General features: G+C 39.1%; 1 protein-coding gene across 3 annotated transcripts in view; it reads left to right on the top strand.

Annotated features, from left to right (window-relative positions):
• Positions 1 to 24,467, top strand: part of ORC5 (origin recognition complex subunit 5) — an 85,050-nt gene that overhangs the window by 10,597 nt on the left and 49,986 nt on the right. For all 3 annotated transcript variants that reach the window (XR_011387388.1, XM_002712028.5, XM_051849723.2), the window contains exons 4-6: positions 7,069 to 7,143; positions 11,842 to 11,953; positions 17,667 to 17,797. Coding sequence is in view for 2 of the 3 variants with exons in the window: in XM_002712028.5 (XP_002712074.1) it covers positions 7,069 to 7,143; positions 11,842 to 11,953; positions 17,667 to 17,797 (318 nt within the window). In the remaining variant the exon portion in view is untranslated. The remainder of the gene's footprint in view (positions 1 to 7,068; positions 7,144 to 11,841; positions 11,954 to 17,666; positions 17,798 to 24,467) is intronic.

Genomic DNA, 24,467 nt, shown 5'->3' on the forward strand with positions numbered 1-24,467 from the left:
TTGGGACCACAGTTGACTATGGGTAACTAAAACATGGAAAGTAAAACTGCAGATTAGGGATGACTGCTGTAATGTGTTTTGTGTTAGTAAATTTTTCGTAATACTTTAACCTTTTTTAAAATGATGATTATCTCTGGAATTGTAATTAAATTTTAATATATAGTTCCTTACCGTAACAGCTAAGTAAGTTATAAATTCACTGAAGGGATCAAATCTTAGGTATTCTTGTGTTTCCTAAAATGTGTAAAACATTTTTTACATTTCTTCCTGCATTTTAGTTTCGCTCATTTATGTATTCAACAAGTATTATTGAGGACTTTATATATGTCAGGGGCACTATTCCAGGTTTTGGAGATAGAACAAGGAACAGAACAAAGTCTTTGCCCAATTGTAGCTGACAGTCTAATAAAGGAAGATAGGCCATAAGTAAGTTAATATGTAGTATGTCAGGTAAGATACATTAATAAAGGAAAGTAAAGGAGAATCAAGGAAGTGAGAGGCAGTAGTTATTTTCCCAAATAGGAAAAGATCTGAGATGGTGGTACCTGAACTAAAGCCATAGGGAATTGAGGAGCAAACCATGAGGATCTCTGTAAAAAGAATATTCTAAGCAAAGAGGTTTGTGTGCGAATGCAAGGGTAATGAGCATGCCTTGTGTGTTTAAGGATATCAAGGAGGCCACTGTGACTGGAATAGCCTAAGCAGTAGAGGGTGGTATGTTGAGAATCGGCTGGAGGGTGAAAGGGTAGAAGCATAAAGACTAGGATGGTGGGCTGAGTTATTTCTCCCCCAAATTCATATGTAAAAGTTTTAACCCCCATTACCTTAGAACGTGACCTTATTAGGTAGAGAGGTCTTGGCACTCCTAATTAGTTAAACTGAGGTCATTCAGGAAGAGAATAGGTTTCAGATCCAGTATGACTGCTGTCCTTATGAAAGGAAGAAATCTGGAGATAGATACACAGAAATGTTGCCAAAAACCAAGGAATTTCAGGAAACTAGGAGAGAGGCCGAACAGAGACTTGTCTATCACCTTCAGAGTAACCATGGCCCTGCCAACACTTTGATGTCAGATTCTGCCCTCCACACCTGTGAGACAGTAAGTTTCTGTTGTTGAAGGTACCCGGTGTGTGGTATTTCGTTTTGGCAGCCTCTGCCGTATTATATATTGTAATAAAAATTTTAATTATATTATATATATGAATATATATTATAATTATATATTGTAATACAATTTTGCTCTTGTCATTTCCTGACACATAGCTTCTTAAAGCCGTTGCAATTTCCAAAATGCTAAATGCCTGTATACTAGTGAATTGATGGGAGGTGGGGGGGTTTCTGAGACATTAGAGTTGGAACTCAGCCTCACAACCCAATACCTGGGGAGGGGGGAGTGGAGAGTGACCTAATCACCAAGGGCTGATGATTTGATCAACTATGCTTACATAATGAAGCCTTCATAAAAACTCGGGAGGATGGGGTTCAGGGAGCTTTGGATTGCTGGAGGTGCTGGGAGGGTGGCACACCTGGGGAGGGCTTGTAAGCTCTGTGCTCCTCCCCCATACCTTGTCCTAGGCATCTCTTCCATTGGATTACTCCTGAGTGTATCCCTTGTAATAAACAGGTAAATGTAAGCAAATGTTTCTGTGAGTTTTATGAGCCATTCTAGTAAACTACTGGACATGAGGAGGGAGTACTGGGAACCCTGTCTCGTGGCCAGTCACTCACAGGGACAGCTCAAACTTTTACGATTGGACTGTGACATAGGAGAAGTTCCCTGGGATTGAGCTCTTAACTTGCGGGGTCTGGCACTAACTCCAGGTAGAAGATGTCACAGTTGACTTCAATTGTAGGACACCTACTTGGTGTCCAGAGAATTAAAAAATTGCTTGGCTTAGGAAAAAACCCACATTTTTTATCTCAAAAGTGTTGTGAGATAAGCAGTCACCCCCCGCCCCCACCCCCAGACAGCTCTAGGAAACAGCCTGTTTGTTTCTAGGAAATAATTAATACCACTTATTCTGAGGCTTTTGTGATAATCTAGTGGACAAAACATCACACTAACATGTACCAGGTTGGTAGCAGTATAGGTGGTGAGAAGTAGGTGTATTTTGAAAGCAGGGTTTATAGAGTTTCCTGATAAATTTTGTGTTGTGGAAGGATAAAAACGTCAGAGGCAGCTGACAAGTGTTTGAGTCTGGGGTTGCGATTATCTAAAAGAAGACCCCAGCTGGTGGGGAATTGCAGAGGAGGGGGAGAGTGATGAGGAGTTTGACTTGGGCATGTGAAGTTGGGGTGGAGATCCTGAGTTTGCAGGTGCACATGAGTCTGGAGTCCAAGAGAGGTCTATTGTGGAGACATTATTTCGGAGTTGTGAGCACATGGGTTACACCTGGAGCCCAGATAAGGTCAACCAGGGTGAATAACTGAGAAGAGAGGGGCGCCCAGGACATTGAGGAAATGAAGAACCTGGTGCTGTATAAAGAAAACTTGGAGAGTGCTGTGTCCTGCAGTCTGGCTAGGCCACCCCTCTCCTAGTCCTTTGGCTAGTGCAGGCTTTAGTCCTTTGGCTAGAGCAGGCTTTTGTTGGGGCTTTTTTGGTCTGTATCAATTTGCCCTCTTTTATTTGCGTTATATAAGTTTCATGTTTTTAATACATTTAAGATTTATTTATTTATTTGAAAGTCAGAGTTATACAGAGAGGAGAGGCAGAGAGAGAGAGAGAGAGAGAGGTCTTACATCTGCTGGTTCATTCCCCAGTTGGCAGCAATGGCCGGAGCTGTGCCAATCTGAAGCCAGGAGCCAGAAGCTTCTTCCAGGTCTCCCACGTGGATGCAGGGGCCCAAGAACTTGGACCATCTTCTACAGCTTTCCCAGGCTATAGCAGAGAGCTAGATTGGAAGTGGAGTAGCCGGGTCTTGAACCAGCGACCATATGGGATTGCTGGAGCTCCAGGCTAGGGAGTTAACCCACTGCGCCACAAAACTGGCCTTGGAAAAACTAAGTCCTGGCCCTGGAAAAACTAATTTCTATCTTCTTAGTAAATTTTAGCTTCATTTTGTCTAATTAGGATTGAAATATCTTAAATGAATATTCTTATACATTGTTTCAAGCTTTCTACTAAATAACAAAGCAGATACAAAACAGTTTGGGTTACTTGAGGAAGCACTGTTTCATACATTTTAATTTTATTCCTAAATGATCATAATTTGCAATAGTGCTTATTAGTAAAGAACAAGTATTTAGGGGAAAAAAAGAGATTTCTTAGGAGAAAAGGTGATTTTAGGTCTGTGAAGAAAATATACAGAATGACCATAGAACATCTTACCATCTTAGAAAATGGGAAGATTATCAGTGACTACTGGAGTCATTTAAAAAAAAGACACAGAAGGGGTGAGTATTCGACCTAGTATTTAAGAGACCATGTCCCACATGGGAATGCCTGGGTTCAGTTCCCAGTTCTTGCTCCCAGTTGCAATTTCTCACCAACTTCTCACCGACTTGAACCCTTGGAGCAGCAGATGGTTGCTCAGGTGGTTGGTGTGCACCACCCAGGGCAGAGACCTGACTGAATTCTTGGCTCCTGACTTTGGCCTTGGCCTGGCCCCAGCTGTTGTAGGCCTTAGGGGAGTGCCCAGTGAATGGAAGCTCAGTCTGTATGTCTCTGTCTCTCTCTTGAGTGCACTCCCTCTCTCTCTCTCTCTCTCTTTCTCTCTTTTGCTCTCTCTGCCTCTCAAGTAAATAAGTAAATATATAAGACATAGAAGTCAATTTTAAAGAGGTCCCACTGGCCAAGGATAGGACAGTTTAACGGTCAAAAATATAATGAATTCAATGGATGGTAACACATATTAGCATTCTTAAAATCCTTAAATTCCTAACAGTACTAAACAAATGCTTAAAAACTACAAAATCTCAACTAAATGGTTACCTTGGGAGTTTGTTTTCCTGAAGATATCTCTGGGACCCGTCAGTGTTACTTATTTGGAAACAGTGTCTTTGTACGTACAATTAAGTGAACAGTCTTGGGATGGAGAGATTTACCTGGTTTATCTGGATAAACCAAAAATATAATCATTAAGTAGCTGTACAGTAGAGAGAAACAGAGTGAGATTTAACTATACTGCACCCACACAGGAGAAAGCCAGGTAGCAAAAATGGAATAAAGCAGTCAATGGGAAATTTGAAGATGCTGGCCTTAAAGATCCGAGTGATGTGACTACAAGCAAAGGAATGCTGACAGCCTCCAGAAGCTGAACTAGGCAAGAATGAATTCTTCCCTAGAGCTGCTGGAAGGAGTGTGGCCCTGCTGACTCCTTGATTTCTGGCTCTGTAAAACTGACTTCAGATGCCGTCTTTCAAACATGTGTGAGAATAATTTTTAATTCTGTTTTAAGCCACCAACTCTGTTGTCATGTCACAGGAATCTAGGTACAAACTCATTATTCCAAAAATGAGCAAATAGAAAGAACAGGCATTTTTTTCTCTTGTCTTTTGAGAACTTTGTTTTTGGATGAGTGAAAGTTTATTTTAGAAAAATGTCTGCCAAAAAATGCAGAAAGAATGACAGAAGATTACAATTTTGCAATCCCTAATAAAATAATGGATCTAGGCAGTGATCATCAATTAATACCATTGGTAAAAGGCCACCAGGGAACTTTATAATGGATGGATCAAACTAATAACACCTAAATATTAACATCACAAAAAAAGGGGTGACCAGGTATTGTATGCCTGTTGTTGTAGTGCAATAAGAAATACACAGTACTGTTTATGATCTGGTTTTGCCCAAAACTTGAGCGGGAATCTGACCAAATGTTTAGATATATCAGCTCTTTTATAGGAAATATGTGCAATGTAGAAATATTAAATGCCATTACATGGGTATAGTCAACTATTTCAGAAAATGGAAAATTCTGTATGACAGATAATCTGGTTTGTTTTTAACAAATAATAAAGAAATAAAGAAGGATAGAGGGAACTGTTAATAATTTAAAAGATTTACAAGACAAACCACGTGTAATAAGATGCAATGCGTAAACCTTTTTAAATGTTGAATCACACTAGCTACCTATAAGAAAATATTAGTGGTACATGTGGGAACATTTGAATACTGATTGTTAGATGGTATTAAAGGATATTGTTATTCTATAAGGCATGATATAATTATACTGTGTTTATATTTTAAAAGTCCTCATCTCTTAGAGCTACATAACATACTGGCATATTAATAAGATGGAATTATAAAATTTCTAGGATTTGTTTTTGTATAATTCAGCAAGATAATAGAGAGCAGTTAGGCTAGGGGTGATTTAGATGAAACAATACTGGTCTTTTTTTTTAAGATTTATTTATTTATTTGAAAGACAGATTTTACACAAAGAAAGGCAAATAGAGAGATCTTCCATCTGCTGGTTCAGTCCCCACATGGCTGCAGTGACCGGAGCTGGGCCAGGCCAGAGCCAGAAGCTTCTTCTGGGTTTTCCTCATGGCCGCAGCGCCCCAAGGACTTGGGCATCCTCTGCTGCTTTCCCAGGCACATTAGCGGGGAGCTGGATCGGAAGTGGAGGATTGGGACTCTGTTGTCCATATGGGATGCCAGCATCACAGGTGGCAGCTTTACCTGCTGTACCACAATACTGGCCCCAAGATTGGTCTTTTGTTGTTGTTTATTTGGGTTGGTTGGGGGTATATGAGGGTTCTTAGTACTCATCTCTCTACTTTTTGTGTGTATTTAAAAATTTCCATCATCATAAGTAAAAGCAAGTTAGACTAAATATTATAGATAATGCTTTTAACGCTTTCATTTTTTTTAATGCACTGATGGGTGACCTCTTAAAGCTTTTTTAAAAACATTTTTTAATTATGGGAATTTCAAACATAGGTAAAGTCAAGAGAATAGTGTCTTGTACACCAGTGAACTCATCACCCAGTTAGAAGAATGGCTGACATGGTGGCTGAACTTGTGTAACCTGTACACCATTCACTATGCCATCCATAAATACTTCACTGCATATCATTGAAAGATAAGGACCCTTTTAAAAACACAATTCTAATAGGATTGTCTACCACTGAACAAAAGTTTAATGTTTCTTTTTTTTTTTTTTTTATTTGACAGGTAGAGTTATAGACAGAGAGACAGAAAGGTCTTCCTTCCATTGGTTCACTCTCCAAGTGGCCACAATGGCCGGCGCTGTGCCAATCCAAAGCCAGGAGCCAGGTGCTTCTTCCTGGTCTCCCATGCAGGTGCAGGGCCCAAGCACCTGGGTCATCCTCCACTGCCCTCCAGGGTCACAGCAGAGAGCTGGACTGGAAGACGAACAACCAGGACTAGAACCCAGGGTGCCGGCGCCACAGGCAGAGGATTAGCCATGTGAGCCATGGCGTGCCCCCAATGTTTCTTAACATTATTGGTTATCTAGTTTAAATAAGAAGTTGTCATCAGGGCAACTTATACCATCTTTTTAGGAATATCTTTTTTTGGGCCAGTGCTGTGGCACAGCGGGTTAAAGCCCTTGCCTGCAGTGCCAGTATCCCATATGTGGGCCAGTTCTAGTCCCAGCTGCTCCTCTTCCGATACAGCTCTCTGCTATGGACTGGGATAGCAGTAGGTGAAGGCCAAGCCGTTGGGCCCCTGCACCCATGTGGGAGACCTGGAAGAAGTGCCTGGCTCCTGGCTTCAGATTGATGCATTTCCGGCCATTGCCGCCATCTGGGGAGTGAACCAGTGGATGTAAGATCTCTTTCTCTCTGTCTCTACCTCTCTCTGTGATTCTGTCTTTCAAATAAATAAAATAAATCTTTCTTTTAAAAAAGTATCTTTTTAATGTAGCTACTTAGACATTTCGGTTAAAGTGTGTTATAGTAGCCTACTTTTTAACATTTATTTCACCTATTTGAAATGTTTTTCTACAAATGTAAATGACATTTTAAAAGTTAATTCAGCTGTTACAGTTTTTCTTAATGACATGAAAGTTCAAGTTTTGAATTTTGCAGTATGTTATGTAAATGATTTATAAAGGGCTTTGTAAATTGTGTTTTACTGCCTTTTCTTCTTCTTCATTGAAGGTTCTTGATAAAGCAGAGTATCTAAGAGATATGGAAGCAAATCTTTTGCCTGGGTTTCTTAGGTTACAAGAATTGGTAAGTGATGTATTATACTGATTTTTCCCCACAATGTAATCAATCGATTATGTCATCAAATGTTTTCATTTTACCCTCTGAGATGTTTACTAGAGTAAATGATGGGGCATTTAAATTCTCTACAAGGATTTTTAAATTTTCCATTCAGTAGCCTAAAAATGAATGGTATGACTATTCTGGATTTTCTCAATTTCTGTTTTATGAGAGTACTTCAGAAAGTTTGTGAAAAAGTGAAATTAAATAAGTTTATTTTGATGCAAAATAATTTTAAAATCTATGCAGTTTTTTTTCCTAATTTTTGTTTTCCATAAACTCTTTGAAGAGCCCTTACACTCAGTTTCCTATTTCAATTTACAAATGTGTTGGTACCAAATGGTCCTGTCCCTGTGGGTGGCATGATCCTGTGAGAAAACAACAAGAATGGGGGGCGGGGGGGTAGATTATGTGGATATGTGGCAAGTGAGAGCCAAATAATAATAATAATAATAATAGGATTTTTGTAGTAGGTAAATAAAGAAAATTGCTGAGAGAATTCACTCTTTAGCAGTTCTGGTTAGCATAGGGGTTCCATGATAGAGAAGGAGCCATGGCTGTTTATTGTTAGGACCCTGTTCACAAAGGAAGCAAAGGTTTAGTTTGAGTAGGATGGTATATTGTTCTTATTCAGTAAATATTCATTTGAATTCTTTGGTTTTGTAGTTTCCATTTAATTTACAATTTTTTTGTTTTATAATTTTGTGTTTTGAGCATAAAATAGCTTGTACCTACCTAGTTTTAATTATGTATGCATTAAAGTATTAAGTAACAACAGTATCATAAAAAGTAAATATTTGGGGAGAAGTGCTTAGAACATTTCCTCTTTTCAAAGTTAAATACATTACTCAAATTTGAGAAACTGCTTAGTTTAGGGAGGCCTTCTAAATGCTATGGAAATCACTGCAGCTCCTAAGGCCAATTCCTAAGGCTCACTGTCAGCAGTAGTCCTAGGACAGGAGGGTGGAGAGCACACGGGGAGTGGTGGGGGGGGGGTGAGTGTGGCTACTGGTGGTCTGTGCTGGGAGTTAACCTCACAGTCTAGTCTTTCCTGGTTTCATTGACTTAGCATTTTCTGAAGGGGACCAGGGACCTGTCCCTTAGGAAGAGAGAGAGAGAGACAGACAGACAGAAAGGAACAGGTCTTCCATTTGCTGCTTCACTTCAAATGGCCCCAGTGGCCGGAGCTGTGCCCATCCAAAGCCAGGAGCCTGGAGCTTCTTCTGGGTCTCCCACGTGGGTGCTTCCACTGCTTTCCCAGGCCATAGCAGAGAGCTGGATCAGAAGTTGAACAGCCAGGACTCAAACCAGCGCCCATGTGGGATGCTGGCACTGCAGGCGGCCGCTTTATCCACTACACCACAGCTCCTGCACCTTCTTTGCATATTTTTACCCACTGTTTTTCAGTGCTTTGCTTTGGGACTCCCCATCTGGAATCCAGAGTGTGTTCTTGCCCTTCCAGGGTAAATTACCCTGTGTTTTCCTCCTTGTGCCCAGGAATGATGATCATGTACCCATAGTTAGGACTTTCACCATTTTTTAGTTTTAATTATGCAAGCTATTTAAAGAAAATTAATGAGTTCACAGCAGTCTGAAATCTGTCAGAAAAGAAAATTGTTTAGAAATTTCTGAAACATACTTGATTTATGTGTTTTATTCAAGAGAAATTTAGCAAAAACATTTCTCATTTTTATATATTTAGTATCTGAGTAAAAAAAATTTTGTTTGGTAACAACTGTTGTATACTGAAAATACTTTCTCATGAATAGATAAGAATGTTACCAATCTAAAATCCTTTCAGACTGATAAGTATCTTTTTTTAAGCTCTCTATATTTTTAACTGTATAAAATGTTTTTAGCTAATTATAGTGAAGTAAAAATAATGCAGTGCTTTTGTAATCAGGATGGTGTTTAGAGCATACTTTTTTTTTTATACCATACAAGTATATTCATAGATTCTGTAAAAATCAGTGAATTTCTAGCCAGTGTTGTGGCATAGCCAGTTTTAAGCCATCCCTTAAGAATGCCAGCAGAGCATATCAGAGTGTCAGTTCAAGTACCTGCTGTTTTGCTTCCAATCCAGCATCCTGCTACTGTGCCTGGATAAACAGTGAATGATGGCCCAAGTGTTTGGGCCCTTGTATCCACATAGGAGACAGGATCAGGTTTCTGGCTTTGACCTGACCCAGTCCTGGCTGTTGAGGCCATCTGGAGAGTTAATTGGGATAGAAGATGTCTTTCTCTGTCTCCCTTTCTCTGTTGCTTTGTCTTTCAAATAAATAAATTATTTAAATCTTTTTTAAAAGTTAGTGAATTTGGGGCTAGCACTGTGGTGCAGCGGGTTAGGGCCCTGGCCTTCAGTGTTGGCATCCCATGTGGGCGCCGGTTGGAGTCCAGGCTGCTCCACTTCTAATCCAGCTGACTGCTATGGCCTGGGAGAGCAGTTCTTGGGCCCCTGTACCCTCGTGGGAGACCTGGAGAAAGCTCCTGTCTCCTGGCTTCAGATCAGCTCTGCTCTGGTCTTTGCGGTTGTTTGGAGAGTGAACCAGTGAATGGAAGATCTTTCCTTCTGTCTCTCCTTCACTCTGTGGTTCTGTCTTTCAAATAAATAACATAAATCTAAAAAAAAGTGAATTTGTAAGACAAAGCATTTGGAAATAAAAATCCTTTCCTCTCATAGAGATGTTAAATTTTCTGTGGAATTATGTATTCAGATCTTTTTGTTAACTAAATAAGCAATGAAAATCATACAGGTAAGGAATCAGTAAATCACTCAGTGTCAAAATACAGTATAGGGGCCAGCACCATGATGCATTAAGTTAATCCTCCTCCGCCTGTGGTGCCGGCATCCCATATGGGTGCCGGGTTCTAGTCTCAGTTGCTCCTCTTCCAGTCCAGCTCTCTGCTGTGGCCCGGGAGGGCAATGGAGGATGGCCCAAGTGCTTGGGCCACCTGGCTCCTGGCTTCAGATCGGCACAGCTCCGGCCGTTGCGGCCATTTGGGGGGGTGAACCAACGGAAGGAAGACTTTTCTCTCTGTCTCTCTCTCTCACTGTCTATAACTCTACCTGTCAAATACATAAAAAAAAATCTTTAAAAAATATACAGTACAGTTTATGTGGAAGACTGGTTCTAGGGTCATCCACTGCTGACCAAAACAGCTTTCTTTCTGCTTTGTTAGCCTAGGAATGCCAAAATAATATGGAGAAAATTAAAGTTTGTGTAGAGAATGCAGAGATGAATACACAAAATGTCAGCTAGCTTGTTTAGGACAATTATGGCCATGCTATAGTATGATAACAGGCTCTCTTAGTATTTTTTGTTGATATAGTAATTTCTACATATATGAATATTTCAAAAGATAAGTGTTTTGCTTAATGTTGATGTTCTAGATGATAATACTCGTAGTTTGAGCTTTTATTGTTTATTGAACATCAGTTTTACTTAGCGATTGATGTAAACATAACCTTAAGGAAAACCTTTAATGTTCCTAGTATGCGCTGTTATGGGGGATAGATATGGCATATCTATTTTCCTTTAACTGCATATTAACTTTTCTGTGGGTTGCTGAAGCTTTTTTAATGATGAGAAATGATAAGCTTTGCCTTTTTAAATTTACTGATGAAAGCTTATGATTTTTTTGAGAATTTACATAAAAGTTTTGTCTTAATTATTCAAGTAAGTGTTTTTCTTAATTTCTAAAGTAAATCTCATGTGACTATCTTAACATCCTTGAGAACAGATATATTGAATATTTGCAAGTAGATGATTAGGTTTTCTAAAATAACATACAAATGATGTGTTTTATGTTAAAATTGCACTGGAATTTAAAAATTTTTTTAGAAAGCTTGTATTTAATACATACAAATTTCATAGGTACAGCTTTAAGAAAGTAGTGGTTCTTCTCCCATACTCTCCTTCCCACCCCTCTTCCCATCCCATTTCCTACTCCCTCTCCCATCCCATTCTTCATTAAGATTCATTTTTAATTATCTTTATATACAGATGACCAGCTCTATACTAAGTAAAGATTTCAACAGTTTGCACCCACACAGACACAGAATGTATAAAGTACTGTTTGATGACAAGTTTTACTGTTATTCTGATAGTAGAATTCATTGAGAACAGAGGTCCTACATAGGGAATAAGTGCACAGTGACTCCTGTTGTTGATTTAACAATTGACACTCTTATTTATGATGTCAGCAATCACCCGAGACTCTTGTCATGAGCTGCCAAGGCTCTCACTCACAGAGATCTTTGATTTAGGTCATTTTTTTTGCCACAGTGTCTTGGCTTTCCATTCCTGAAATGCTCTCATGGGCTTTTCAGCCAGATCAGAATATCTTAAGGGCTGATTCTGAGGTCAGAGTGCTGTTTAGGGCATTTGTCATTCTAAGTCTGCTGTGTGGCCTGCTTTCCATGTAGAATCGTTCTCTCCTTTTTAATTATATTGTTATTAGCAGATAACTGATCTTATTTATATGATCCCTTTGACACTTATTCCTATCTGTATGATCAGTTACACACTTAAAATGATCACTTTAACATGTAAGATGCCATTAGTACCACCCTTCCTGGAATTTTTAAAGGAAAAATGTAAATGGAATTATTGCTTTGATTAATACTTTTAAATGCAAAGCTTTTTTTTTTTTTTTCTTTTACAGACTGACCGAAATGTGACTGTTATATTTCTCAGTGAAATTGTTTGGGAAAAGTTTCGTCCAAATACTGGATGCTTTGAACCATTTGTCTTGTATTTCCCTGATTATAGCATAGGTAAATTTTTAAAGATTGTTTTGGCAAATGATATTCAGTAGATTTAATGTTGTTTGAAAGATTAAGCTAGCGTGTTTAAAGTGGGATGTGTTCTGAACTGATAAGGTACACTGCCAATTTCAAATACAGTGTCCTTTATATTTCTGTACTATATTTTTGAAGTTATAATTTGAAACTTTGAGGAATTATTCTTGTATAAGTCCTGAAATTTTTTGAATGAGCAACTTTTATATCTTTGTGCTAACAGCATATTTTTATCATTTTTTAGTTGGTACATTAAAATATGCAGCAATTATGATATCCATACGATTAAAGTAGACTATAATGACGAAGCATACTAAAATTATATTGAAACATTTATTTATAATAAAATTGGGTTAAAATACCATGTGTAATATATCTTTTGATTTTGTGAATCTTGTTTTTCATTCTTGTAACTTTTGTAGTACCAGCCACTAACTCTTAAATGTCTTTTTTAGGGGGTTGAATTTAAACTTAGATTTCATAGATCTTGATTAATTCTGTCTTTGTAAGAACACATTAGCTCTTTGTGTTGCTAAATAGCTTTGTAGATTACTACTCTGTTGTCAGTATACAAGTGTAAAACTTCTGATTCAAAGATTATAACTGTGAAGTGTGTATGAAAAAATAACATCCCTTGCCTTGTTGATGAACAGTATTATTCTTGTTTGTTTTTGTGCTTTTTTTTTTCTTCATACTATTCGGTGAACTCTCTACTTAGGGGGTTAACCTTTTTAGTATAAAATTAATTGAAAATTGATCTCAGTAAAAAATAAGAATGGTAAAGGGAGAGGGAGGAGGAAGAAAGGTGGGAGAATAGGTGGGAGGGAAGTGGGGGGGGGGGAGAATCACCATGTTCCCAAATTTGTTTATATTAAATGCATGAAGTTGTATTCCTTAAACAAAATTAAAGAAAAAAATAGCATCAGCCGGCACCGCAACTCAATAGGCTAATCCTCCACCTGCGGCACTGGCACCCCAGGTTCCAGTCCTGGTCGGGGCGCCAGACTCTGTCCCGGTTGTTCCTCTTCCAGTCCAGCTCTTTGCTGTGGCCAGGGAGTGCAGTGGAGGATGGCCCAAGTGCTTGGGCCCTGCACCCCATGGGAGACCAGGAGAAGCACCTGGCTCCTGCCTTCGGATCATTGCGGTGTGCCGGCTGCAGCATGCTGGCCGCAGCGGCCATTGGGGGGTGAACCAATGGCAAAAGGAAGACCTTTTTCTCTGTCTCTCTCACTCTCACTGTCCACTCTGCCTGTCAAAAAGAAAAAAGAAAAAAATAGCATCCCATGACGCTGGCCTCACTACCACTACCCCTCTGGATTTATCTTTTGTAAATATTCATTGTTAAGATCAACACATTTTTGCCTATTTTCACAAGAACAACAGGCAAGTATCACCTCCTGTCCTAGCTAATTAATTGATTTTTTTTAAGTTACCCAAAATAGAAAAGGGGAATCCTTATTTTCAATAACGTCTCATCCATGGGGGGAAAAATCACAGAATCAAAGGATTTAATTTTTTAATTTAATTTTATTTATTTATTTGAGAGGTAGAGTTACAGACAGTGAGAGGGAGAAACAAAGAGAAAGGTCTTCCATCCGCTAGTTCACTCCCCCAATGGCCGCAGCAGCCAGAGTTGTGCAGATCAGGAGTCAGGAGCTTCTTCCAGGTCTCCCATGCAGGTGCGGGGGCCCAAGTGCCTGAGCCATCTTCCACTGCTTTCCCAGGCCATAGCAGAGACCTGGACCAGAGGAAGAGCAACTAGAACCAGCACCCATATGGGATGCCAGCGCCACAGGTGGAAGATTAACATTACTGCGTCACAATGCTGGCCCCAGGATATAATTTTGAAAATCGCTTTGAAGCTCTCATCCCTACTTATGGTTAAACTTTTCATGACCCATTTTAGATTTAAGTATTAAAAAATTACTAGAATTTAAGAAAATTTCAAAATGCTGGTTTTCTGCATCTTAGTAAATATGAACTAAAGAATGATATAAAATTCTGTTGCAGCTTCTAAAAGTAAAGACACAAAGCAGCATGGATGAAAAAAATTTAAATAACAGTGATCTTGCTAGTTTCTGAGCATAGGATAATAGATTTTTGAAAAGTGTTTAGTAGGGGATGGCACTGTGAGGTAGAAGGTTAAGCCTCTGCCTACAGTGCAGGCATCTCATATAGTTGCCGATTCGAGTCCTGGCCATTCTACTTCCGATTCACTGCCTGCTAGCGCTCCTGGGGAAAGCAGAGGAAGATGGCCCAGGTCCGTGGGCCCCTGCACTCACGTGGGAGACCTGGAAGAAGCTCCTGGCTCCTGGCTTCAGCCTGGTGTAGCCCCGACCATTTTGGCCTTTTGGGGAGTGAATTAGCAGATGGAAGGTCTTTTTCTATGTATGTCTGCCTTTCAGATGAATAAATAAATCTTAAAAAAAAAAAAAGAGTATATAGTAATGCAGCCAAGTCAAATCTGACTACTAAATTTTGTGACCTTTTACATATCAAGTCCTTTTGAAGAAAAATCATTATCATCAGAAAAAAGGCAAAAGAAAACACTAATAAGTCAAATTATGGTTAGAGGAAGCAAGCATGGAACCAGAGCAAAGGGATGGATTTAGTGGTCAGTGTCATCAGTCATGATAACTTAGTATGTAAAAAGGACTTCAAAAAGTTCATGGAAAAATGGACATTCATCAAATAAAAACTTTAAAAAATGAAAAATGGAATTAAAAGATAACGCCCATTTTCCATGAACTTTTTGAAGTCCTTCATAAATCATCTTTAGGAACATGGTGTCCAATAAGGACACCTCTTCTCTCACTACTTACAGCTTGGAGGCCAACTTGGAAGTCTCCCATGCATACTACTCATCTTCTGGTCATTTTTTCTTCAGATAGATTATAATATACTTGATCAGGTTTTTGGCTCAAGTATTGTATCAGAAAAAGTTAAGTGATTCTCTGATGGCAATCTGAAATTTTCAGTATCTTAGAATTTTGTACTTTGCCTTTATTGCTATTGTACTATATTTTATTTACATATTTATTATAATACCTTATCGTACTATTTCTTAAAAACCCCATAATGTTGTGTTGTCCTTAAAGAAATAAGGAGGCAAAAAAGAAAATATCTTTTGTTGTTTATCTGCTTCGGATTTTTGAGCTTCTTAGAGCTGTGAGTGTTTAGTTTCATCAACATTGGAAAAATTTCAACTATTATTTATCCAAATATTTTGTCTTCCTTTTTTTCTGGGACAGCATCATTAGTATATTAGACTTCTTGCTACTGTTCTATTGGAAGTCTTCATTTAAATTTTAAATCTTTCTGTGTTTTTTTTTTTTGGATAGTTTTTATTTTTATATCTTTAAAAATCAGGGACTTTTGTTGCCACGGTTGTCTAATCAGCAGTTAATCTCTTCCTGTGGAATTTTTCATTGCACATCTTATGCTCTTCCTTTATATATTTGAGTGAATATAATTATAATAGTTGTGTTAATGCTCTGTCTGCTAATCTCATTATCTACTTTTTTGGATATCCATTGTGCTTTCCTCTGTGTCTAATAATTTTGATTGAATTATAAGCATCATGTTGTGTGTGGGGCTGTTTTCTGATAAGCATTTTTAATTACTTGAAGCTATATTTGACCATTTTGAGGCTATTTTTAAAACTTTTTTAGAGAGGGGATATAGAATAGTCTTTATTCCAAAACTAATTTTAGCTCCTCTTCTAAATTATGGCCTTTCAGAATTCTTTTCTGAATCCTCTGTGTATTAGCATTGTCTCCACATTCTGAGAACAATTCAGAACTCTGAGTTCTAGGATTTGACTTAGAGATCTCCAGTAATTATTTTCTCCTAGAGGTCCTTTAGTTTTAACCTTACAGAGGTTTACGTTGTGCGTAAATTTGGGATTCAGAGAATATGGGAGGGGAACCCTGTACAAATTTCTGGGATACTTTTTCTGCATCATTCACTCCCTTGGTGCTCTGCCCTGCAAATTCTAGCTGCCTTACCTCCCTCTGGCCTCTGTTTCCTCAGCTCAGTGTTACTAACAGACTCCATTTGAAACTCTCCTTGCACCACAGTCTTAAAATTGCCTCCCTTTAGATGTCCTGGCTGATAGGACTCACTCATTTCTCCTTTGTCAGGTGTGATAGTCCTCTACTGCCTTGATATCTAAAAATAGTTTTCTATCTTATATTTAATTTTTTTTTAAGATTTACTTGTTTGTTTGAAAGGCAGAATTAAGAGAGAGAGAGGGAGAAAGAATGATTTCCCATTCGCTGATTCTCTTCCCAAATGACTGTAATAGCTGGTGCTGGGCCGATACAGAGCCAGGAGCCAGTAGCTTCATCTAGTCTCCCATGTGGGTGCAGAGGCCCAGGCATTTGGGCTATCCTCCACTGCTCTCCCAGGCCATTAGCAGGAAGCTGGATTGGAAGTGGAGCAGCTGGGACTTCAACTGGCACCTATGTGGGATGCCGATGTCACAGACAGTAGTTGTTTTTCACAGGGGCATGAAAAGTTTCTGACTCTTTTTACTCCCTTACAACTGGAAGCCAAAGCCTCTCTCGAAGTTAGGAATGATTTTTCTTTGTGTGTTAAACCAGAGGCACAGAGATGGAGGTGAGAGGGCTCCCTTGCACAGGAGCTTCTGTCCCTATAGAGTTGGGGTATGCCAGACTCCCAGCCTGTGGCTGCATGCAGCAGCTGGAAGCTCTCTGAAACCTATCATTCAGAGCTTTTAATGGAGACATCACTTAATAGGCCTGATGCATGAAATCATTGGCCATTGGTGGCGGCCTCGATCTCCAGCCCTTCTCTTCTCTTCTCTCTGGAGCAGGTCCTCTCATCTGACAACCAGTCTTCTGAAGCTATCAAGGGACCCAGCTAAAGTTACCTCATTAGTATAAACCCCTGCATGTTTCAAAGATGATTACTGTGAATTACAAAAGATGCTCCTCTCAGCCCTGTCACTTTGGAAATTCCAAGGTCTTTAGAAGCTTGGTCCCTGAATCCGTACTGAGATCAAATGAAGGTTTTTTTTTTTCTTGTCACAAAACCGTACTTTGCTGCACTACTCTCACAACAGTTTTATCATTCCTAAATTATTGCTGAACCTGCATGTGGGGAGCAACTCGGACTAGACTAAGTTACTGGAATTAAGACTTATTCTATGCATCTGCTCTCCCACAATATGGCGCTGGGAGAGGAGCAACCAGCTTCTACGCAGCTGCCTCCAGTTCAACCAATAAACTGTAGGACCTGCTCCTGATTGGAGGAGAGCAGCATACTCGGCGTGTGGGTAGCAGAGTTGGGATTGGTGGAAGAGGACTATAAAGGAGGAGAGAGACAACATGCACCAGGAACATCTATCTGAAGGAACACCTGTGCAGCCTCCAAGAGAGCCGGCCGGCGGTGTCCCGCTCCCCCGTGGAAGTGGGGAAAGTGGCTAGGGGGAACCGCCCTTCCACGGAGGTGGAAGGGATGGTAGCCAACCCGGGAAGAACCAGCAGCAAACCCGGGAAGGGCCGAGCAGACAAAAGAACAGCGCAGGGTCCTGTGTCGTTCCTCCACGAAGAGGGGGAGCGACACCTGCATATTTATTTTTTTAAGACCTCTGTTATAAAATGCTAGAAGATAATGACTGAGTTGCTTTGTTAGTCATTTTAAGTTTATTTTGTCTTGTGAACAGGAAACCTTCAAAAAATTCTGTCTCATGATCACCCCCCAGAGTATTCAGCCGATTTCTATGCTGCCTACATTAACATTCTTCTTGGAGTTTTCTACACAGTGTGTCGGGACTTGAAAGAGCTCAGACACCTGGTGAGTGAGCATTTTGCTTTAAATGAGTATGTATCTTGTCACACTTTTCTAAATATAAGTGATGTGGGACTGAAACCCAGAGACGGGGCTAGAGCCTTCTGAAGCCAGTACACCATGCCAGGTCATTCATCCATTCATCTTCGGTTGTGTCTTTTCATTCTGCCTTACAAGTGTGACTTTTCTTTTCTCTGACTACAAAAAAAAAAATGTAGTATTCCACTGAAGTCAAAATAGTAACAGAAAGGAGATATAAAAACTTCCAATTTTACATCCCTGTTAACCTTTTGCAGCAGTTTTTCTCCCAGGATTTCTGTATATAGTAACTATATCCTAGAATCTAAATGGATTTGAGTGTAGTTAGGTTTAATTATGGGTCTTTCTTTAGACACTAACCTTGAGATAATAGTTTTTGTATAAAAGATTCTTAAAATTTTTTTTTAATTAGAATAACTTTATATTCCACAAGCAGTCTGGGAAATGTGTAATTTTTCTTTGACCCTTTCACTTTACTTATGGGGACGTGAAAGAAGGCAAGCATGTCTGGCTTTCTATTCAGAAACTTTCTGTTACTACTTCAGGTCTTATCTCCATGTGACAGAAAGGAGTAATATAGCTAAGGCTGGACAGCAGTTGTTTTCAGAGTAACATATTTTGTATACCTCAGCCTATTTTCCTTTCTTTGTCCTGAAAGGTATTACTTAGACGGATTCAGTATTATGCATGAGACAGAACATAGAAGACCATTTAAGATTGTGTTCACACTTAGTATGTTGTTGGAAGTTTTCGATTTAGGACCTACCTCTTACAATTTACAAATAGATTTCAAGCATCTTCTCCTTTGGGGTGGGGAGGGGTCCTATTTCAGGTTGAGCTCATCACTAACATCCCTCTACAAATGTAATCCTGGTCGAAAAGTAGAAAACTGCCAGCATTCCAGGAACCCACTTCATAATTTTTCCCAAACTTGGATCCTACTTGTCTCTCCAGAGGTGATCACTATTTTGACTTTTAACATGAGAGGAGTTTCGCTTGTTTTCAAACTTTCATAAATAAAAACATATAGTATGCTTATTTTCTCTGCTTTTGCTGAATGTTTGGTGTGGGGTATTCATTCATGTTCATTGTAGCTGTGGCAGTCGTTTTCAGACGTGGAGCCAGTGGGAAGAAGTATTTGAGCCAGTTCTCCTGGTGATACATTCTGCCTTTACAAGACACCTTTGGTTATGGGCTGGAAGAGTTAAGAATTCTTTTGGTATGATAATCACATGCAGTGGAACTTGTGTGTTCATAATTTACCCTAATTATTTTAATAAATTTTGTACTTACAAGATATTGAAAGTATTGAATGGGTTTTTTTTTATTCATTTAAAAATTTTGGAAGAGGTTTCTAACTTATAGAAAAGTTGCAAAGTAAAAAGAGCTCTCCTACCACTTCCCCAGACTGTGTGAGAGTAAGCTTGTGACTGAGTACCTTATAATCCCTGAATACTTCAGTCTGCTTCTGAGACATTGTTGTACATACCCACAGTACAACAACCAAAACAGATGCAATTTCACTACAGTCTGCTTCTCAGATCCTATTCACGATTGGTCAGTTGTCCCAGTAATGTCTTTCAGGGCAAAAGAATCCAGTTCAGAATCACGTGGCATTGTCTAGAGCAGATAGTCAGACTTTCCAGAGTTTGAGATCTTTGAAGATGAAGCAGGCCGGTTGTTGGTAGAATCTCCCTCAGTCTGGAGCTGTCTGGTGTTTCCTCATGATTAGATTCACGTTACGCATCTTGACAGGGCTATCACAGAAATGTGCTGTGCTGTTTTCATTTTTTTATCCTATCAGATGGATTCCAGTGTATCCCATTATTGATGTTCATTTGAGCATTTGGTTAAGGTGCTGTTTTCTTTGTAATATGTATCTGGTGAGGAAGCCGATTTCAAACTTCAGAATATCTGTTTTAAGATAGGGTGCCTGGCCTGATCTCATGATCTTTTTAAAGACAGTGCTTTTTCTGGCTGATCACATAAAGAGATTTGAAGCACAATATAACTAGTCTGTAAAATGGGGTTAGTTAGTAGTAATGCCTATTCATGGGATCTTTTTGAGGATAGGAGGAGTTAATGAAATTGAGCTCAGGGGTCAGCACTGTGGCTCACTTGGTTAATCCTCCGCCTGCGGTACCATCATCCCATATGGGCACCGGTTCTAGTCCCAGTTGCTCCTCTTCCAGTCCAGCTCTCTGCTATGGCCTGGGAAAGCAGTGGAGGATGGCCCAAGTGCTTGGGTTCCTGCACCCACGTGGGAGACTCGGAAGAAGCACCTGGCTCCTAGCTTCGGATCTGCGTAGCTCGACCGTAGCGACCATTTGGGGAGTGAACCAATGGAAGGAAGACCTCTCTCTCTCTGTCTATCTCTCTCTCACTGTCTGTAACTCTACCTGTGAAAGAAAGAGAGAGAGAGAGAGAGAGAGAGAGAAAAGAAATTGAGCTTGAAGAATAAGATGTGACACAGAAAGACCTCATTGCTTAATGAAAATTCTTTTAAAATAGTGCTAATGCAGGTGTTCTTAGTACCAAGTGTTGATCCTCCAGTGTTTAAGAAATAGAATGTAGATATTCTAAAAGGCCAGAAAGTTCAAGGATTATGTCTAGCTTGCTTTGGATAATGTTTACACTTCCTGCTGTGTATTATTTTTCTGTTGTTGCATAAAGAATACCACAAATTTATTCTTTTAGGATAGCAAATTGTTAGCTCCAAGTTCCATAGGTCAGAAGTCCAGGCACTTTGCTGCTGGATTCTGTGCTCAAGGTATGACAAATCTGAAATTGAAGTCTTTGCTAGTGTAAATTCTCATCGTGAGGCTCTAGGGCCAAATCCACTGACAAGCTTATTTAGATTGTTGACAGAATTCAGTTCCTTTTGATTGTATGAATGAGGTCCCATGGCTTCACTGGCTGTCATCTGAGAGTCTCTCTGAAGCTTCAGAGAACAGATAGTCAGATTTTCCCTGCCTTTCAAATAAATAAATAAATAAAAGAGTGAAAGAGAGCACATTTGAATGTTAATAGCCAAAGTTGTAAGAGTATTGTATTTCAAAAGATATTTTGTTTATAAAATTCTACTTTTTATGTAGATTTATAAAAAGACAATTGTGTTTGGATAGTTAAATGTTCTTGTTATAATCACATAGTTTTGTTTAATAGTTTCTTGTTGAATCACATGGGGCAAATGCTAATTCTCCCGTCACTATAATTTATTAAAATAGCCTCTTAAATATCTTCATTTCCTTTTTTACTGCTATTCATAAATTATTAAATTTATATTTTAATGTTTTGACCAAAAAGAAAAGCAGTTACTTTTTTTTTAATTTGTTTAAAGCTTTTATTTATTGAATGCATTTTTAATAGGTACAACTTTAGGAATATAGTGGTTCTTTCCCCCATATGCACCCTTCTACCCTGACTCCCATCCCACTTTCTACTCCCTCTCCCATCTCCTTCATTATGGTTCATTTTTAGTTTAATTTTAAATTTTATATACAGAGGACCAACTCTATGTTAAGTACAGATTTCAACAGTTTGCACCCCCACACACACACACAACATATAGAGTACAGTTTGAGAACAAGTTTTGCGGTTAATTCTCATAGTACAACTCATTCAGGACAGAGGTCCTACATGGGGAGTAAGTGCACAGTGACTTCTGTTGTTCCTTTAACAATTAACACTCTTATTTATGACGTCTGTGATCACCCAAGGCTCTTGCCATGGGCTGCCAAGGCTAGAAGCCTTTGGGGACCACAGATTCCATCAGTATTTGGACTCCACCGTAAGCAAAGTGAAAGTTCTCCCCTCCCTTCAGAGAAAAGTACATCCTTCTTTGATGGCCCCTTCTTTCCACTGAGGTCTCTGAGATCCTTCGTGTAGGATATTGTTTGCCAGAGTCTTGGCTCTCCATGCCTGAAATGCTCTCACAGGCCTTTCAGCCAGATCAGGAAGCCTTAAGGGTTGATTCTGAGGTCAAAGTGTTATAGTGTTATTTATAGCAAATGTCATTCTAGGAGTCTGCTGTGTGGACTGCTTCCCATATTGGAAATTCCCTCCTTTTTAATTCTGTCTATTATTATTACCAGGCACTTGGTATTATTTATATGATCACTTTTACACTTAAACCTAACTATATGTTGACTTTAACATTTAATATGATCACTTTAACAGTTAAGATGGCATTTTTACCACTGATTTTAATGGGTTTTGGAGCCCCATGACAAGTTTTTAGGCTGTACCCTTAGAAGTAAGTCTGTAGGACTGTATGCAGAACTATACAGCTTTACAGTTATAGACTTCCTCCTCCCTCTCTTATTCCTCCTCTTATTTTTTACTGGGATTTTTAAAAATTGACTTTATATACATATAATTAACTATGTTAAGTAAAGAATTCAACATATAGTATGAAGAAGAGAAAAGAAAAAGAAAACAACAAAAAAATACAAAATAAAAAGTAACGATAAAAAACTGTTCCTTGATAGGATGAGAGCTATTCAAGTCATTGTTTCTAAAAGTGTCAGTTTCACTTCTATAGCTTTCATTTTAGGAGTGCTATTAATTCTCACAGATCAGGGAGAATATATGGTATTTGTCTCTTTGGGATTGGGTTATTACACTACGTGTTAAGTTTTCCAGCTTGATCCATTTTGTTGCAAATGACCAGATTTCTTTTTTTTTTTACTGCTGTGTAGTATTCCATAGTGTGCATATCCCATAATTTTTTTTATCAAGTCTTTGGTTGATGGGCATTTAGATTGATTCCATGTCTTAGCTATTGTGAATTGAGCTGCAATAAAGATGGAGGTGCAGATAGCTCTTTTGTTTACTGATTTCATTTCCCTCGGGTAAATTCCCAGGAATGGGATGGCTGGGTCATATGGTAGGTCTATATTCAGATTTTTTGAGGTATCTCCAAACTGTCTTCCATAGTGGCTTTACCAGTTTACATTCCCACCAACAGTGGGTTAGGGTGCCCTTTTCCCCACATCCCCTCCAGCATCTGTTGTTGGTAGATTTCTGTATGAGGACCATTCTAACTGGGTGAGATGAAACCTGATTGTGGTTTTGATTTGCATTTCCCTGATGGCCAGAGATCCTGAACATTTTTTCATGTGTTTGTTGGCCATTTGGTTTCCTCTTTTGAAAAATTTCTGTTTAAATCCTTTGCCCATCTCTTAACTGGGTTGTTTTGTTATTGTGGAGTTTCTTGATCTTTTCATAGATTCTGGTTATTAATCCTTTATCAGTTGCATAGTTTGCAAATAATTTCTCCCATTCTGTTGGTTGCCTCTTCACTTTGCTGACTGTTCTTTTGCTATACAGAAGTTTCTTAATTTGAGGTGATCCCATTTGTTCATTTTGGCTTTGACTGCCTGTGCCTCTGGGGTCTTTTTCAGGAATTCTTTGCCAGTGCAGGGTTTCCCCAATGTTCTCAATTAATTTGGTGGTGTCGGGGTATAGATTCAGATCTTTAATCCATGTTGAATGGATTTTTGTGTAAGGTGTAAGTTAGGGGTCCTGCTTCATACTCCTGCACGTGGAAATCCAGTTTTCCCAGCACCATTTGTTGAAGAGACTGTCATTGCTGCAGGGATTGGTTTTAGCTCCTTGGTCAAATATAAGTTGGTTGTGGATGCTTGGATTGATTTCTGGTGTTTCTATTCTGTTCCATTGGTCTATCCATCTGTTTCTGTACCAGTACCATGCTGTTTTGATTATAACTGCCCTGTAGTATGTCCTGAAATCTGGTATTGTGATGCCTCCGGCTTTGTTTTTGTTGTATAAGATAAAGCAGTTGTTTTTATTCAGCCAAGTTGTTTACCAGTTATGACACCTTGATGTTATTAAATGGTACTCAGATTTGAAAATCTGAAACTAAGGTAAGAAATGTGGCTGAAGTGCAAATTTCTTCTCCTTCCTCCCTCTTGCCACTTAATACAGCAGATTTTGGAAGATATTTCTACCTTAAATAGTTTGTTTTGATGAAGAATAGGGAAGATTTGATTCTTAGTCCTCAGTCATCCTCTTAATGTAAGTTTATAATTATACATTTGTATACATCTATATTTCTAGATCTCATTGAATTATTTCAGTATGAAATATTTGAAGGGGCCGGCACTGTGGCGTAGCGGGTAAGGCCGCCACCTGCAGTGCCGACATTCCATGTGGGTGCCGGTGCGAGACTCAGCTGCTCCGCTTCCAGTCGAGCTCCCTGCTATGGCCTGGGAAAGCAGTGGAAGGTGGCTCAAGTCCTTGGGCCCCTACACTCACATGGGAGACCCAGAAGAAGCTCTTGGCTCCCAGCTTCGGATCTGCGCAGCTCCGGCTGTTGCAGCCAGCTGGGGAGTCAACCAGCGGATAGAAGACCTCTCTCTCTCTCTCTCTGCCTTTCCTTCTCTCTTTCTAGATCTAACTTTCAAATAAATAAAATAAATCTTTTTAAAAAAAGAAAAGAAATATTTGAAGCCAAGTTAATAACAATAAACAGCAACAGTGTGTTTTTAACCATTTTGTTTAAGCTCCCTTTCAGTGAAATTCCAGTGTTGATTCATGGAAAACTACTAAATCAATTATGACTAGTTGATGTCTCTCAAACTTTAGAATACATCAAAATTCTAGAGATTGTTAA

This window comes from Oryctolagus cuniculus, chromosome 3 (assembly GCF_964237555.1).
Source record: "Oryctolagus cuniculus chromosome 3, mOryCun1.1, whole genome shotgun sequence".
Taxonomy (NCBI): Eukaryota; Metazoa; Chordata; class Mammalia; order Lagomorpha; family Leporidae; genus Oryctolagus; species Oryctolagus cuniculus.